Genomic DNA, 19,517 nt, shown 5'->3' on the forward strand with positions numbered 1-19,517 from the left:
CATACATCTCTCATACTCTCTCTCTCTCACTCTCTCTCCAGGCATGAATATGTTAGTGGCTACTACAGAGTCTCTGTTTATTTCCTGAGTAAGATTCTGTCTGATATTCTCACACTGCGCACCTTCCCTGCTATCATCTTCAGCTGTGTGGCCTACTGGATGATAGGTAACACAGACATACAAAAGTTTCACTTACTCACCTGGCAGTAGTTCTTTAAATTATGCTGAAATTTATTATGCATGGACCAATAGAATTGTCCCACAATTACTTCAACTGATTGTTCTGGTTTATATCTTTTTAAATGCTTTACAGATGTAGAAAATGTATTTAACAATCAAACCACTTCAGGAGGTGGTCTGAGACATATTTGTAGGACCTTGAAATGCTTCTTATTCAGCCACTCCATAGTGGCCCTGGCATTGTCTCATTGTCATGCTGGAAGACCCAGCCCTGACCGATCTTTAAAGCTCTCACTGAGGAAAGGAGCTTGTTGGCCAAAATCTCACGATACATAACCCACATTCTTCCTCCCTTCAATACAGTGCAGTTTGCAGAAAAGCACACTGTTCACTGGTGTTCTTAGACAGCTCTTTGGTGTTGGTTATGGTGGAGAGGTTGGAGTGTGATTGATTGACAGGTTGTTATCTGTATATAAGACTGTCTACATTCTGTGGTATCTACAGAGGTATCTACAGACTATATAGAGGTAATAAGTGTACATTTGGAGAGCTTTTTAAAGCAAAACTAACAGGACTGTGAGAGCCAGAATTCTTGCTGTTAGGTGGGTGATCAAATACTTTCATGCAATAAAATGTAAATGAATTATTTAAAAACAATACAATATGATTTTCTGGATTTTTAGGTTCTGTGCCTCACGGGTATAAAAATCTTCTAAAAGTTTCCTGCTGTATGAGACAAAAAGACACTTAAGACAATAAGAACAATGAAGTGATATATGCACTGACATAGTTGTATGACCAAAAGGAGAAACGTTTTAGCCACGTTATATTAGTTTAAACACATCCATCTCTCCAAGATACATTCCACAACCACCCGTCACCCCAGTTCAATCATATATCAGTCTGACTAACTGGAGACACATTTGACTTCTAGGTTTAACTCGTGGTTAAAATCTTATGAGAATACGATCCAGATACTAGTCACATGAAGTGACCAAATGTAAACAGGGTCATAGTTAGGATTGGGACTGGTTGTTCAATGACTATAAATCCACAGTTTTCCCCGCAAATCAGTAATTTTTTATTCCCACCCACCACTATGTAGCTAGCGGTACGTAGTCATCAGTGCAGGGGGGCCAAAAGCTATGATGTATTTCCTCACATGAAGCCAAATTGCTGGATCTTTAATCGTTGGTAGACCTACGAAATTACGTTCTTAGCCATAAGATTATAAAATATTAATTAAATGTTCATTTTGCTTTTCCTCCCATTTCAGGTTACAGAGCAGATGCAGGAGCATTTTTCTTCTTCATGTTCTCCGTTGCAATGACTGCATACACAGCAACAGCCATGACAATGGCCATCTCTGCTGACCAGAGTGTCGTGGCCATCGCCAACATCTTCATGACCATCAGCTTTGTGTTCATGATGGTAAGAATGCTCAAATACTAACATATTCCTGATTGATGTAATAAATTAATTTGTTAAATTGTTGTATTACTGATTCATTAATTTGTGTGTGTGTGTGTGTGTGTGTGTGTGTGTGTGTAGATATTCTCAGGCTTGCTGGTAAATTTGCCCAGCATTGTTGACTGGCTGCAGTGGTTTAAGTATCTGAGCATTCCTCGCTATGGCTTAACCGTAAGTTGCCAACAGGATCCATTAAATTATTCCATCAGTTATAATAGTTATATAGGTTGGAGCATTGCCAGTGGAATTGCAGTGGTCTGCATTTAATTCTGCATAAACAATACATGATGCTGTTGACAATGATGATAATGATGATGATGATGATACTAATCGTGTGTCTAGGCTCTGGAGGTGAACGAGTTTGTTGGGCTGCAGTTCTGTGATTCTCGGCCCGATGCTAGTGGGGCACTCAATATCACGTAAGTATTGTATTTGCTTTTATTCTGGGTCTTATGGAAACTCAAGAAAATCTTTGTCTGTATTGACATATAGACAATTGAACTGTCCTTCATTTTAATCCATGATTTTTTTTCGTGACACATACTAATCATACTGAGAGCATCACAGTATAGTGTGTGAATGTGTGATCCAGGATCTGAAAAATATAATATAGAATGTAGGAGTGCTGGATTAGTGCTTTTGATTAAACTAGCTCTTTTTAAAAGTGTATTATTTGCTTTTACAGATCTGTTTCAACTATTGAACTATTCAAATGCTTTAATTAAATGTTTAACATTCCACACAACTAGTTCTAACACAATTTCTAGAACACAATGTTAAAATACAAGTAATGAAATTGTTGTTTTGTCATTTATGTTACATTAGGATTTTAACCTTAAAATATTAAGAGCATGTGCTCTTATAGATAAAATGTCCAGATGTTTAAATATGTTGAAAAAGGTTTCTTTACAGAAATGTATGAATTACACTGACATGTCAAAAGTCATGGTATAGCAGTGCTTGGGAACACTTGCATATGTAGTGTTGTGTTATCTTGTGAGTGGGGTTGACCACTGGGTAGCAGGTTATTGGTAAGTCAATATAAGTGGTATAAGTTTGGGTAAGGCCTTATAGCCAAATGGATGGATTATTCTGTTTCCCAAGTTGTGAGAACAGTTAACAGCGTTGGGCCAATGCCAGAATTGGGCCAATGAAACTCAATGTCCCAACTGATTTTGGTATCTGGTGGGGATGGTAATGATTATGTTCGGTGGTGTCTGACTAGAATTTGGCCAAGCAATCAGACGAGCGAATGTTGCAGAATTGACACCCACATTCAGTGCAGCAGAACCCACACACACATCCTGCAGATCAGTGCAGCATTCTTTATGCTTTAATAGGACATGACAAATCTCGTGGCATATTAGTGTAATTGTACAGTTGGACACCCCAGTTCAATATATCTAATTATATGATTTCTCATTATTTAGAATTTATTTTGAAGTGTAAATTGTAGAACTTATTGAAGTGTGAATCATATTTTGCCTAAGATGAAAGTTTGATCCACAGTATTGTATAATAACTGATTGCAGATGCAGCACGGGCGAGGAATTCCTGACTGAACAGGGCATTGATTACTCCACGTGGGGCATGTGGCAGAACATCGTGGCGTTGGGCTGCATGACCATCATCTTCCTCAGCATCGCCTACCTGAAGCTACGTTTCATCAAGAAATTTACATAGACACACACGCACACTGTCTGACGCACTCGTACACTTCACACTCTGCATTAGTAGCAGAGTGGCCCGAATTCCTTTTCACTTAAACTATGCAAATAAGAGCACTTCTTAATCAACATGTTTTTTTTTAAATGGGGGTTAAGATTTTCACTCCCCTGTCCTAATCATGCACTAATATTTCCAAAAAAGATACAAAAATCTAATATTATAATTGTTGTTAGTTCAAAAATCATATATACTGTAAATGCGTAGCTTACCTTAAGATTTTGTTCTATTTTATTTATGCACTCAAGTTTATTACTAAGTCGTAGGCTGAGTTTGGTTTAATTTTAACTCAGACCTCTAATATGTGAATAATCTTAACAGCCGGTATTATCTTAACTGAATGTTTCTATCCGTCCTTTATCCAGGTGCATTCATAGAACCTGTTGTGAAGACGGGCCAACTTTCTAGAACATTAGCGAAATTCCCTATCTACCTAACGAGAAACTGTAGTACATAAGATCAGTACACAGATCTGTACTTAGGCAACCAAAAGTTTTTCTACTGTAGCATCGCTTGCTCTGTGAATAGGGTCTTAGTTATGCGTAGTAGTGTAGCACTTTAAACTGAAAACAAAGTGTGCCTCATTAGGTTTAATGAGCCTGACACTACAAACACACATACACAGACCTTATAGGCAAGTATAAAAATGTTCTTTAAATAGGGACAGACCAAGATATAGAAAATTGAAGTTCAGATTACTGTTTCAGAAATGCATTTTAAATCACTAAAATCTAATAAAACACTAATGAAGTGTTCTTAGCGTTTGGGCCAATAATGCTTGTGATCTTGTGTTTGCTGCATTTGCACAGATCTCTACATTGAGAGAAGTTTCCCCTGCTCTCAGCACGAGTACCAAGCTTGACTGGAGGGACAGAATTAGCATTAAAAGAGCTGTGTTTTCTTTGCTGTAGGATAATAGAAATGTTGAGTGCTTAGATCACAGTATGAAGAGCTTCAATTAAAACAGCTTCAGCTTTATTGGATCTGTATTGGATTGGATGATACTCAAAAGATTCAAATGGCATCAGCACAACATTAAAAAAATAAATAAGAAAAAACTATATTGTGCTAGGCCTTGTTAAATAAAGTTTTGACAGTGTTCTATAAAGTTTGTTCTACCAGGCTGGGTGATTGACTATTTGATTGTAGCCACATTTAGGCAGGTATGTTCTACAGTATTTTTTATATGGTCTACTCATTTTCCTGCACTGTTCATATACAGCAGTTTACTGCTGATACTTGTAAATATGTTGAATGCAATAAGCATCGTATGCCTTAGCTTTACAGTCTGATTTTCATTATGTTCTTTTTTATACTTGGTCACATCTTTTGAGGTTTTTAATGTATCAGTATTGTATAATTTTGTTAAAGATGAAAAATAAATATTTTGATAACTTGCACATTTCATGTTTTCTTCATATATTTGGTTAAGGAAATAAGTTTGAATATGTACAATAAATTTGTAGTAAATAAATAGGTCATCAGTGCATAAAAATTGACCTTTTAGCGAAGGTGCTCTATAATTTATTATAGATCATTATTTGTAATGATCAATATAGTTTCATTTCTACTCCAACACTACTGGGTACTGCAGTACCGTTACAGTACCAGTTTGCATTAAACACAAGCTCATGAGATACTGGTGAAAAGAGATACCAAAGCAGATGCCACACTCTTGTAGGTGATCGAGATGGCGTGGACCGGGCGTTTTCCACCAGCCAAGGATGCAGATAGGAGGCTGGTCCCGTACATCCTACGGAAAGATGAACTCTCTGTACTTCAGGGCTGCTTAATATGGGTAAATCGAGTTGTAGTCCCACCCAAACTACTTCAGCTGGTCTTAGATGAGCTCCAAGCCAGGTGTGGTCAGGATGAAATCCTGGGTGAGAAGCTACGTGTGGTGGCCTGGTCTGGATGTGCAGGTGGAGGAGAGGTGCAAGACATGCGCCCTGTGCCAACGATGCCAAAAGAGCCCAGCCCTCACACCGCTGCACCCAAGGCCCTGGCCAGCCTGTCCGTGGCAGCGAATTCATATCGATTTCGCCAGCCCCTTGGAGGGCGGCATGTTCTTAGTCATTGTGGATGCTCATTCCAAGTGGCCTGAAGTCATATTGATGGATTCAACCTCATCTGCAAGAACGATTGAAGTGTTAAGGGGCTTTTTAGTCATTACGGGGTACCAGAGGTCCTGGTGAGTGATAATGGGCCTCAATTCACTTCTGAGCAGTTTGCCCACTTTTTAACATCCAATGGCATTACGTACAAGCACTCCACTCCTTTCCACCCGGCAACGAAGGGCCTGGCAGAGCGTGTTGTGCAGACATTTAAACATGCTCTGAAGTCGTCGAGGGGTACAGCTTCGATACAACGGCCTAGACCTGCTGAAACCGTGCGTGTCAGATGTGGTGGATCGAGCACAAGAGGACCATCAACGGCCCCATGGTGCTCAAGCTAAAGCGAGAACTTTTGAAGTGGGAGACCCAGTGCTAGTCCGTGACTATCGGAAGGGGGAGGAAAAGTGGATGACGGGGACGGTTACATCGCAAGCAGGGCCAAGGTCATACCAGGTCGATGTTGCGTCAAATCAACAATGGAGTCGACATGCAGACCAGATGGTGGCCTGTCACCCCAGCATCGTGCAGCCGGCCGCAGAGAAACACTCGACACGCGCTTCAGTTGTTCCAGTAGCCATGACTGACACTGGTGATGTGTCGGAGACAGCGAGCCCTGTGTCAGCGAAAAGCTCGCCACTGTCAGGTCAGTCAGACACACATACCCACACCCCAGCCCACCCACACAGAACTGATATCCAAGACGGATTTGCAAACCACTAGATACACTGAATATTTAAACCACTGGATTCAGTCTTTAAATTGTTGTGTTACTGAGTGTTGTCTCAAGAGGGGGGCACAATAATACCCCCGACACACTCAAGGCAGTCTACCCTCACCCTTAAGTTAGGATATTATGTTCATAGTTGTTCAGTTAGTTGCTGATTGAATGTTACTGTTAAAAAAAGAAGACAGAGTTGGTTAGGTTCCTAAGCCAATACTTCTTTAAATTATTTCTTGGGAATCCGGGGAACTGAATAAGAAGGGAGGAGTTGTGATGTATTGGTACTTCATATTGTCACGCCACACCACCAGGTGGCGCCTCGTACCTCCAATATGTATTATGACTGAAGTAGAATAAAGTAGTGTGATAGTACCCAGCTCAGAGTCTGGTTGTGTTATTGTGAGCTCCCTACTTTGGGCAGGATATAACAGTTATAGTATTACCAAGGTTTACACACAAGTAGCAAAAAACAGACACAGCTTTTTGCACATTTATACCACGTATTCTAAAACTACAAACTCAGCGTTCCTGCTATCAACACTTTTACTAATGAATTAACAACCTAGACCCAATGCTGTATAAATGACATAAATAATGATCAGGAATGCTAATGTGTGCCTTAAATGCCTTACATTAATAAAAAACAGCGCAGACAAACACTTACTATTAGACATCTTGTCCTTCTTCAGGAATGTTTGATATTTTTGAGCTGCTGGTTCTGTCCCTCATCTCTATCCTCTGGCCTTCCTTGGTGCAGGTCAGTAATTACAAGCCTATTGTTTCAGCACCTTCATCAGACCTATTATCTGACATGACTTAAAATCCCAGATTCATCACTCTTCTTTTCGTTTAACTGGAGTGTCTGAATGTTTATGAAGTATAAAACACTCCATTGTGATATTTCCCTGGCCCTTTCTTTATACTTGGCGGCTCCATCACTGGTTATAAATATCGTACAAGGTCAAATGGATACATCAAGCTCACCATTCTTAAAATCTGCAGTAGCTTTGTCTGCAGCTCCTTTTATTTTGCAGCAGCAAATGATTACAACACTTTACAAAGCACCCACAAACCTGCAATTCTAACACCTTTTACTGCTTTTTAGCATACAATTAAACAGATAATAGTAGACTGTTGCTCTTGCTAATCATTATAGATCAAATTAGTGCATAGTCACACCATTTACACGTACACAGGTAAGTTTTCTTAGATTTTTTTTTTCACAAAATATGTCATTATACTATACCAAAATTAAAGAAATTTCCTAGCCAAGGGTGCTATTTATAATTTGAGTTTTTTGCTGTTGAGCTCAATTCACCCCATTCATTTTGGACTCGCGGGCTCCCTCTAGAGGGTTTAAGCCATTTTCGGGAACTCATAGACATACTATACATAGCTCATTACGTGTTGGAGTGTAAGCCAACGTCACTGCCATATTGGTTGGGTCTCCTCACTCTAGGTTAGCGCCAGAACTTTATAAACGAGGAGATGAAAATAAATCTTGTCTTTCACTAGATAAAATAAACTGATAATACGACTTTGAATTGTATGTTATGTTAAGTTAATACACTTTTTGTCAGACTTTATAAAGGTATTGTTTCATGAGAACTGTTTCAGATAGATCTCTTTTCAAATAAAAACACAAAGTAAATACACAAATAAACAATAAAACAAGTTTTTTGTTCATTTGAAATATGATCAAAACGTAAATACACACACTATTTATAATTTAGATTTTTATATATAATATATTGTTTCTTTATTAAAATATAAAATGAATTTATTTACACACTTATTTATACCTTTGTTAATATGCCATACCATATGTCTGACTTTGTTAAAGTGCATAATACAAAGTGTTTCAACATGAAAGCACATTTTTGTAATGTGTGACAGCGTCCTGTAGCATTACTACATCTCTGCTGTTTGTAACAAACCAACCATTATTACAGGTGTATTTTACACCTTCCTCAGTGTAAATAAATGCACTGGGGCGCATGTATGACAACTCCAATATGGCGGCCACGGTGACATGTCAGCTCCAATAGGCGGCGTCAGTCTATGAGGCATCTATGTTTATTATGGGTGTGTCTCAATTCAGGGGCTGCATCCTTCGAAGGACGCGGTCTACGAAGGCGTGTCCTTTGAAGGATGGGTAGGCTGCAGTGGCTCTACTGAAATGGGACAGTCTACCCTACGGAGTATTTCCTGTTTCAAGTTTGAGATTCTACCCGCCAGAACCAAAGTCAGAGCTGAGAAATAAGCCACAGATTTTGATCTAGTTTTGCTTCAGACCACAAAATACCAAATTTATTAAGTCCAGGTTAATTAACTGTGCAAATACTTAAAAGTTTTAAATGTGAACGGGTGGAACTGAACATAAACAAATAAAAGGGTGTTTGCAATGAATTTGAATAAAAGAGAAAGAATTAGAATAAAGTATTATTTAGTTTATATATATATATATATATATATATATATATATATATATATATATATATATATATATATATATATATATATATATATATATAGTATTATGTAGTTTATACAATACTCATAAATAAACTAAATAATACATTAAGACATACACACAGATATATATATATATATATATATATATATATATATATATATATATATATATATATATATATATATATATATATACACATAATTTAGTTTATGTAAATAAATATATGTATTTATATATCTATAAACTAAAAACATATAACAACATAAACATGATACTACATATATAAACTAAAGAATACTTATACACATATATAAACTAAATAATATAAATTATATAATATATAAATAATATTTATAACATCTATAAGTATTTATATATCTATAAACTACATAATACTGCCGACTCCTCTGCTGACTCCGCCCTTTTCTCGCTGAAATAAGCTGGCGCAATGATTCTTGGGATACTGTAGGCCGTGAAGTATACACCCGGTGCATCCTTCGTTTCTGAGGAAAAGAAGGCTGCATTCGTCGGCCGCATTCGAAGCAGTCTTTGAAATGGGACAGCCTAGTCGCACCGCAGTGACGTAATCGGCCTTCAAATGAGTCCTACGAAAGAGGGAACCACTGAATTGAGACACAGCTTATGTCTATAACGGCTAAACCGGGTCAACAGGCTATTTTCCAGGTTGGTTACACCACCAGAGGGTGCGCTCGAGAGAGTCCAAATGGAGTATACATTTTATAATGAAAATGTTACAAATTTCTTAATACAAAACCACATAAAATATTTCAGCACATTTTTGTGTAACTACAATTACATTTCTTATATAATATATTATTTATATTATATATATATATATATATATATATATATATATATATATATATATATATATATATATATATACACCCAAAATTACACATTACATTATGTACCACATATGATGCGAATGACAATAAAGTCTCCTTTAAACCTTGCATCTCTGAAGACATAAGAGCAAATGATCATACCTGCTTTCTGAATGAACTAACTTGTGTGGGAGCTTGGTGAGAACTTTATGTGAAATGCATTCTGGAGCATTTCAGTCTGCTGGTTTGTTCATATGGAACAACTGAGCAAAATCTGAGTTTATAAATGTTTCATAAGTTTTATATATAAAAAAAACAAAAAAACAAAAATCAGTTCAAAATGTTTCCGTTTCAGAGGCAATTTTTTAAAGCTTTTAAACACCAGCTAAATCCACCTAACTACTTATTTGTTTGAGTGAATACACTGTAGTGTCATTTAATGCACTGTGCTTGCATTTAAGAACACATCCACCTGTTGTCTGGACACTGTACAAGAACATTTTATATATTTTATTCTGTCAACACAGAGCATTATCAAATATTTCAGTTTTAAAAGCTTTTAAACTTTGGGTAAAATTCTTTAAACATGCTGTGGTTGTGTATCGGTTCATAATTTAATTTAATACATGTGTCAATGTTGCAAAACAACTATGTAAAAGAAGTACACAAAATATTTTAAAGCATGTAAATTTTTTTCTTTAAAATTAAACATATTTAAAATGTAAAAAAATGTCATGTATAAATGCCCATTTCTTTCTGTCAGAAAATATGCTTTATTTGTTTAATCGTTTGCAATTATTTAGCGCATTCTACATTCTTTAAATACAAGCTGTTTGTCACACAGTAACACACTCACAATACAACAATGTTTGGAAATGTGTGAAAGCTGGTGGGATTGGTGTGGTTAAGTCTCAGACACACATCGGTTTCAGTGTACCTGTGAGTCTAAAATCAGATGACCAATGATTATTGGATGTAAACGCCTTCTTCTAACCCCACCGGCAGTGAAAACTGAGGCAAAACAAAAAAAGCAGAAGTAAAGGAGAAATTCAAGAACCAAAAGATTTTAGCAGCAAAATGCACAAAAAAAAAACAAAAAGTAATGCAAATACTGGCAAAATCCAAAAGAAAATATTATAAATAAAACTGCAAATAATAACAATAATAAAAAAGCAACTTTCAAAATATGTATTTGATATATTTTTTCCATTTTTACAATAATATACCCATTTTTCCGTTTGATTTGTAAAATTGTATTATTTTGTGTAAAACTTTTTCACCAATGAACTCCATATGAAACACTGTTTCTCCCCTATATAAAAGCAAGTACCCTGTTTCTTATTTAGTAAAGAGTATTGGTATTAATATCAGCAATATTGGCCCTATATTTAGTTGGGATCAGATGTACTGTGTACTGTGATTGGTTGATTGTGGTGCTGAAAAACACTTATCCTCCCCTGGTGAGAGAGAGAGAGAGAGAGAGAAAGAGAGAGACTGCAGCTCCTCTGTAGATAAAGTCTCTGATATTACTGTATTTTACCAGTTGATTCAGGAACAGCCAGAGAGCCGCTTCCTGGCGGATTTCACCAGAAACAGAGAAAAACCGGATTCAGGAAAATGTGAGTATTACTGTCTGAGAGTTTCAGTAGCTGATACAGATTCAGGTGTTACTGTAAACTAATATTTTTCACATATAAAGAAACAATACATAGACATGCATTCTGTAAATAAAAACGTTAAATACAAACAAAATATAAACAGTATAAAGTATTTCAATGAAAAATATAATTGCTCAATCTCAGATATAGAATTGAATAAATAACAATTTCTTTTCAAATGAAATGTGATAATGTTCTGATATTCACCTAAAGAGACTTGTGAATTTCACAGAATCACAGTATTGTGAAATAATTTGTATTGTGGGCAACTTATTGTTATAATATCGTATCGTGGGATGACCTGTAATTGCCTAATAATTGATAGCCAGCTCTCTATATATAAAAACTGTATGCGTATTTCAGTGGTTGATATGTAAAAAATGTAAGTCATGGTGGATGTGGTGAGAGATGTTTGGCTGTAAGCACCACAGGTTTAGATTTTTTATACAATGCTGGTGAACGGCACCAGGGGTCGTGATGTGTACAACACACATGTACACATTTTATTAACCATCCAAACCCACAAGTGAACCTAAACATCTTTTTAGTTTTTCATGTGTAATATTGATGATGGTACAATATCGATGAATCTGGAAACACTTTGGAGACTATTTGTACATACTTCATTCTAAGACATTCTGCACATACACTCCACCATGGTTTTATACACTTTTTTAAACATTTCGGTACATTTTAGTACCAAACCAGATATAGTAATTGGCCAACTTCATTGTGCTAACCAACTCCTCAACATTCCTCTATATTTGTAATAAATCTTGAAAAATTAATTGTTAGACAGTGTTAGTGTGAAATTTAATCAAATATGCTCCGGAGACAAAGGCACTAGAGCAGGTGGAGTTCAAATTTAAACGGCTATACCACACTGTAAAAAATGTGATTTATAGTAAGTAAAATTTACAGTAAGTAACTGGCAGTAATTGACAAGTAATTCACTGTGAAATAAAATCACAGTAATTAACTGCCATTAGTTAAACGGCCGCCCGATGCCTGCTGGGATAGGCTCCAGCCCCCCCCCGCGACCCTTCACGGATAAAGCGGTTGACAATGAGATGAGATGAGATGAGATGAGTTAAACGGTAATTTACTGTGAACCAAAAGCAAATCACAGTAACTAACTGGCAGAAAGTTACTGTAGGTAGAAAGTTACTGTAAAAACAAAAATCACTGTTAAAAAAAAGTAGTGGGATTATTACTGTGATTTTCTACAGTAGTGGGATCATAACTGTGATTTTCTACAGTAGTGGGATTATTAATGTGCTTTTCTACAGTAGTAGGATTATTACTTTGATTTTCTACAGTACTAGGATTATTACTGTGATTTTCTACAGTAGTTGGATTATTACTGTGATTTTCTACAGTAGTAGGATTATTACTGTGATTTTCTACAATAGATGGATTATTACTGTGATTTTTTACAGTAGTAGGATTATTACTGTGATTTTCTGCAGTAGCTGGATTATTACTGTGATTTTCTACAGTAGTTGGATTATTACTGTGATTTACTACAGTAGTGGGATTATCACTGTGATTTTTTACAGTAGTAGGATTATTACTGTGATTTACTACAGTAGTTGGATTATTACTGTGATTTTCTACAGTAGTGGGATTATTACTGTGATTTTTTACAGTAGTAGGATTATTACTGTGATTTTCTGCAGTAGTTGGATTATTACTGTGATTTTCTACAGTAGTAGGATTATTACTGTGATTTACTACAGTAGTGGGATTATTACTGTGATTTTTTACAGTAGTAGGATTATTACTGTGATTTTCTGCAGTAGTTGGATTATTACTGTGATTTACTACAGTAGTTGGATTATTACTGTGATTTTCTACAGTAGTGGGATTATTACTGTGATTTTCTACAGTAGTAGGATTATTACTGTGATTTACTACAGTAGTTGGATTATTACTGTGATTTTCTACAGTAGTAGGATTATTACTGTGATTTTCTGCAGTAGTGGGATTATTACTGTGATTTTTTACAGTAGTAGGATTATTACTGTGATTTTCTGCAGTAGCTGGATTATTACTGTGATTTTCTACAGTAGTTGGATTATTACTGTGATTTTCTACAGTAGTGGGATTATTACTGTGATTTTCTACAGTAGTAGGATTATTACTGTGATTTACTACAGTAGTGGGATTATTACTTTGATTTTCTACAGTAGTAGGATTATTACTGTGATTTACTACAGTAGTGGGATTATTACTGTGATTTTCTACAGTAGTAGGATTATTACTGTGATTTACTACAGTAGCTGGATTATTACTGTGATTTTTTACAGTAGTAGGATTATTACTGTGATTTTCTGCAGTAGTTGGATTATTACTGTGATTTTCTACAGTAGTAGGATTATTACTGTGATTTTCTGCAGTAGTGGGATTATTACTTTGATTTTCTGCAGTAGTGGGATTATTACTTTGATTTTCTACAGTAGTAGGATTATTGCTGTGATTTTCTGCAGTAGTTGGATTATTACTGTGATGTTCTACAGTAGTGGGATTATTACTGTGATTTTCTACAGTAGTAGGATTATTACTGTGATTTTCTACAGTAGTAGGATTGTTACTGTGATTTTCTACAGGGCAAGGTTGAGTATTGTAACCAGTTCACCTGTTCTCTATGTTTTTCTGTGTTCTGCAGGATGTCAGAACAGAGCATTCAACTCCCCAATGTGGGGAGCTCCAAAAACGGAAAGCTGGAACAGACCACCTCCTCTTCCTCCACCTCATTCTCTCGGCGCGGGGCCACAGTGAGCTTCCATAAGATCCACTATGCCGTGGACATAAGAAGCGGCTTTATATGTAAAAGGAAGATCACCCACAAAGACATCCTCATTGATCTCAAGTGAGTTTCATTCACCTGGAACTAGTGGTCCACAGCAGATCCACATTAGCACTAATGATCTATAGAAGTCTATTAACATTTTGGACCCTATCTTACAACAAAAGGTTCGTTGTGATGCTCATTGCTATCTTAAACTTCACAGTTTATATTCACACCTTCTGCCTGCGTCGTTTAAATAGCAAGACGCTTACCAATGTATCTACGCTGATGGACTTAGAGGTCTTGATGTCAACAGTCAGATGTATATTGCTATCTTGTCAGTGAATTGTGTGCGCCCAATATGCGTATACCCCCGCTTGTTACACACAGCAGTGCACAAACCCATAGCATGTGTCAGTTGGCAGCTATGCATCTTTTTACATCAACAATAAATATAATACAAAATAAAATAGCATTATTCTACATCAACATAAATAAAACACCAATCCACCAAAGTCACAGTGCACTTGGCTTTTAAAGGGAATAGCAAGTCACATGCTGACTGGCTTATTCCATGTTATACCCAAAACACACTCATGATTAATTAAGATAATGTATAGATGCATTTTGAGTGTTTCAAGCTGTGCAAGGTGTTCTTTTCCTGTCGATATGATAGAAAAGTAGACGGACATGCCCTAAATCAAGTCTGTGCGGTGTATGGTAAACAGCTGGCCTAAAGATTGCTAAAATGGGGCCCTACATTTTTTTAATTCTACACTAGAAATAAAATTCAAAGAACTGCCCATTCTAAATTAATAAAATACAACCAATATTAACATTACCAATTATTTTGTGTTGTTTAATATATTTTTCATATTAATATTTAATATATTAAACAGAACTAAAAATAAGGTACAGGTACTGGACTGACCTGCCTGCGGTCCTGACCTGTTGTGACTGTAGTCTTCAGTCTGCAGTGTATAAGGATGGTGGAGTGAACATTATGCTGCCTCATAGTGCATATGTTTTTATGTCTGCACATGTAGTGGAATTATGAAGCATGGAATGAACGCCATATTAGGAGTTACAGGGAGTGGAAAATCATCGTAAGTGTTTGACTGCATATATTATATATATTTTTATAGATACAATTTTGTAAATGCTCTGCTTCTGACCCTTCAGTGTTGTGGTATTATTGTGGTTGCAGTGTGAAGGTGAAGCAGTTTATTATAATCCTCTCTGGGTTGGTAATGAGGATGATGGATGTAATTGTTTTGGGTGTATGAAGGTTTCTGGATGTCCTGGCAGCGAGGAAAGACCCCAAAGGACTGACCGGAGAAGTTCTGATAGATGGGGCTCCACAACCGCCCAACTTCAAATGCCTGTCTGGATATGTAGTACAGGTACACACACATGATATTATTGCCACTGATATAATGAAAATACAATAGCTTAATAATGCAATCTATCCCCTTTAAATGTCAGTGAACAGATTTATTTTGTTTTTGCCCGGTTTTTGTTATAGTGATATTTTTTTAGAATATCAAACAAACTTTAATATCAGACAAAATACAAAAAGCACTTTCTTAAATAATAATCTGATTTATTAAAATTAGAAATTACTTTTTAAACTTTTCCTTTATTTTCTCATCTATTTTTTCATTTCTTCAGATCAGGGCATAATGTGTTTCTTCTTGAGATCTTTTATCTGCTTCACATTGACCGACAGGTTCTATTTAAGTGATTCTTGCTAATTCATGAGGGAAAACACATTTTCACACAGGGCTTAATTGGTTTGGATAGTTTTGTCTCTTTAATAAACAAAATTATTATTTAAAAAGTGCTTTTAATATTTACTATTATATAATATTTAATATTGTTTTAATATTATCTGATATTAAAGTTTTTTGATAATCTGAAAAATATCAGTATGACATAAAAAAAACAAAAACAAAAGAAATCCGTATGGGGCAAATACTTTTTCACACCACTGTATACATAGATTGATTCCTTTATTTACATTTAAATACTTGAAAATCTAATAGAACACATGGTTTACACATACCTGCACTGTTTCCCAACCTTGCACATTATTATAGTTTCTCGTAGAAATATCACAATTATTTGATACACTGTTACATTCCTACAAACTCCACATTCTGATCAGATTAAGGGCAGAGCTGGGGTTGCTTTGGTCATTCTAAGATTTTATTTTTTAAAAATGTGCTTGTTTATTTTTTATTATGTTTGAACAGGATGACGTTGTGATGGGAACGTTAACAGTGCGGGAGAATTTCCGTTTCTCTGCAGCGCTGAGGCTTCCGATGTCGGTTAGTCAGAAGGAGAAAGAGGAGAAAGTGCAGCGACTCATTGAAGAGCTGGGACTCACTAAAGTAGCTGATTCACGGGTAAGACACACACACACACACACACACACTGGGATTGTAATCATGGATTAAAGTGGCAGTCCATATTATTTTGTTTCTAAACTGAAAGCAGAAGCATTTCTGAGTGAAGAAGGGACAAAATATTGTGTTTAATGGCAACAGTGTGCTGAAAACGACCATCCCTGCTAGGACTAAAATATTAATTCTAAAAACTAGGGTTTCGGGTCGCTTTTCGTGGCAGTTCTTCTGGCCCCATCACATGTCTTTACACAGTACATGTACAGTACGTCACAAGTACAGCCTCTAAAAAAGGATCCGGCTCAGTTTTACTGAAAGCGAGCAGCTGGTGGAGCAATGGAGACTACAGAAGGGGAAACTCAGAGCTCAGTAGCTCATTCCCCTAGAGTAAAACCAAAGTGTGTAGTTAAAGTGTAGTTAAAGTTTCTGACTGAGCGCTCTCTCTCTCTCTCTCTCTGACGGAACACAACCTGGAATTGGATTCATCCGCTCTGAAAGGAGACTGCATCACACCCGCCCAGTTTAAAATGATTCTTCCACATGCCCAGTGTAATTACCCATTCTCACCAGAGAGGGCCCAAAATCCCAAATCCCAAAACTTACGGAGATCAGCTTTAACAATGGCCCAAAACAAATATTTGGAGTCCTTTTTATGTTCTCACAGCTCCATAGGACAAGATGTTCCTAGATAAGTACTGACTGACTACGACCTTTTATCTCAGTAAAATACTCGACTAGTTGACGCACATCTGAACTCTGTGGCTGGTTGTGTGGCAGGTGGGCACTCGGTTGATTCGGGGGATTTCAGGGGGGGAGAGGAAGAGGACCAACATTGGAATGGAGCTCATCATCGACCCCCCTGTTCTCTTCCTGGATGAACCCACGACAGGACTGGATGCCAGCACGGCTAATTCTGTGCTCTCACTACTAAAGAGGTATTACTGCGCACACACACACACACACACACACACATATATAAAACAAATCTAGAAAACTAGAGTAAATAATAATTTTATTTAATAAGGAAAGTCCCGTGTGAAAAAATGTTTACCCCCTAAACATAATAACTTGGATGTGCCATTCTTGGTGGAAACAACTGTAATTAAGCTTTACTGGTAACTGGCAAGTCTTTTACATGTTTGTGGAGGAATTGTGTTCCACTCTTCTTTGCAGAATTGTTATAATTCAGCCACATTGGAGGGTTTTTGATTATGAACATCCTATTTAAGGTCATGCCTCAGCATCTCAATCAGACTTTGACTAGGCCACTCCAAAACCTTCATTTTGTTTTGATTAAGCCATTTAGAGGTGAACTTGTTTGTGTGCTTTGGATTATTTATCTGCTGCAGTACTCAAGTACGCCCAATCCTGGAAAGATTCACCAATGGATTTCTCCATTTGCGAATAAGCTATTATCACTGTGGTCTGCTGGAGTCGCAAAGCTTTAGAAATGACTTTGCTGATCAATTACTTTGTTTTCTTATCTGTTCTTGAATTTCTTCTGATTTAAGCATACTGTGTTTTTTTTTAGATCTTTCAGCTGTTTTTTTGATGTTAGACAGGTATATGGTTAGTACAACTAGTTGGAGCTCACAGAAAGGCTCCACTAAAGTTTACAAAAACTGTACAATTGTGGGAAGCAGAAAAAAATCTCAGAGAGAACCCCTTGTACAACCTTGAGAAGGCCAAGTCGGGTTCCACTTCTATCAGCCAAGAACAGAAAGCTGAGGCTGCAGTAAGCACAGCCAGGCCGGTAGTGTGCTGTTTGGTGTAAGGGCATGGGGAATGTTTTCTTTGATACCAGTGTACCAAGTGTGCAACCGCTTCACAAACGAGACAAGGAATTCACTGATATTTACTGAATCTAATATATATCTAATTAAGCTAAAAATTGATCAACACATTGATTTATTAATTTATTTATTATTAATTGAAAGCATGCAGGTACTATTTACATCAATTTAATGTAATGCCCTGTATTTCAGGATGTCCAATCATGGTCGAACCATCATCCTGTCCATCCACCAGCCACGTTACTCCATCTATCGGCTGTTTGACAGCCTGACCCTCCTGGCTGGAGGCAGACAGGTGTACCATGGACCTGCACAGAGTGCACTGGAGTACTTCAGTGAGATAGGTGAGAAATTAAGTATAGGGAAACTTTGCATTTTTGGTTGATGACAACAGGATGTAGTAGAAGATGTTCTTTAGAGATGTTCTAAAATTATTCAATTCAGCACATTTCGGCTGGTTTAGACTATCAGATGTAAAATGTTTGAGGTCTGTGATACCCAATGAAAAAGAACATCTTAACAATGAAACAATAACTAAATAATCAATGCAGAATTGGAAAGATTTTTTTGCGTCAGGATTAATAATGATATCAATAATGTACCAATCAATTTTTAACATAAACTCTTTATAATGAGAATGCTGAGTTCAGCTTTAGTTCTTCTGTTACAAACATCTAAATCCATCTTCACTACTTGATGAAAGCACTGTCCCACAGGGTTTGTCTGTGAACCTCACAACAACCCTGCTGACTTCTTCCTGGATGTCATCAATGGAGACTCCACTGCAGTGATTAGGGAGAGTCTACAAGAATATGTGGGTATGTTTTTCCTACTCTCATACACACTATAAGTAAGGGTGTAAATATTACAGCTGTACAAAAACACATATCTGTGCATGTTTTGTGTGTATGTCTTGCAGAGCTGGACACAGAGCATGACAAGACATCTCGTCAGAGCATCGAGCAGCGGCTGGTGGAGGAGTACAAGAGCTGGTCGTACTATAAAGAGACCAAAGAAGAGCTGGAGAAGATCATGCAGGGCCAGAACTACAGTGGGAAACCCAAATTCCACACCATCACCTACAATACCTCCTTCTGTCATCAGTTTAAATGGGTGCTGAAAAGAACATTTCGCAACCTCATGCTCAACCCACAGACCTTCTACGCTCAGGTGAGCCACAGTTCTGAAGCAAGGCAGAAAGTAAATACTCTGACATGCAAAAGGTACACACTTTAACACATTTTTCTTAGGCTGTTTCTCATTCGTGTTTTTAGCTGGAGCACTTACTCTGTGAGATTGGTATGTTTGATCAAATATAAAAGTGGTTTTAGACCCT

At 36.8% G+C, this 19,517-nt stretch overlaps 1 protein-coding gene across 4 annotated transcripts in view; it reads left to right on the plus strand.

The window, feature by feature from the left end:
• Positions 1-19,517, plus strand: part of abcg2a (ATP-binding cassette, sub-family G (WHITE), member 2a) — a 43,657-nt gene that overhangs the window by 18,209 nt on the left and 5,931 nt on the right. Inside the window, exons 1-9 of one of the 4 annotated variants that reach the window (XM_022664443.2) lie at positions 11,006-11,153; positions 13,861-14,064; positions 15,030-15,089; positions 15,272-15,386; positions 16,239-16,391; positions 17,166-17,323; positions 18,374-18,525; positions 18,898-18,999; positions 19,101-19,351. In XM_022664443.2, coding sequence (XP_022520164.2) covers positions 11,152-11,153; positions 13,861-14,064; positions 15,030-15,089; positions 15,272-15,386; positions 16,239-16,391; positions 17,166-17,323; positions 18,374-18,525; positions 18,898-18,999; positions 19,101-19,351 — 1,197 coding nt within the window. In that variant the 5' untranslated portion in view covers positions 11,006-11,151. Of the gene's footprint in view, positions 1-41; positions 167-1,456; positions 1,612-1,731; positions 1,822-1,992; positions 2,070-3,182; positions 4,776-11,004; positions 11,154-13,860; positions 14,065-15,029; positions 15,090-15,271; positions 15,387-16,238; positions 16,392-17,165; positions 17,324-18,373; positions 18,526-18,897; positions 19,000-19,100; positions 19,352-19,517 lie in introns of those variants that run through there. The other 3 variants (XM_049486408.1, XM_049486409.1, XM_022664444.2) reach the window with 3 other exon arrangements.

Source organism: Astyanax mexicanus, chromosome 13 (genome assembly GCF_023375975.1).
Source record: "Astyanax mexicanus isolate ESR-SI-001 chromosome 13, AstMex3_surface, whole genome shotgun sequence".
Classification (NCBI taxonomy): Eukaryota; Metazoa; Chordata; class Actinopteri; order Characiformes; family Acestrorhamphidae; genus Astyanax; species Astyanax mexicanus.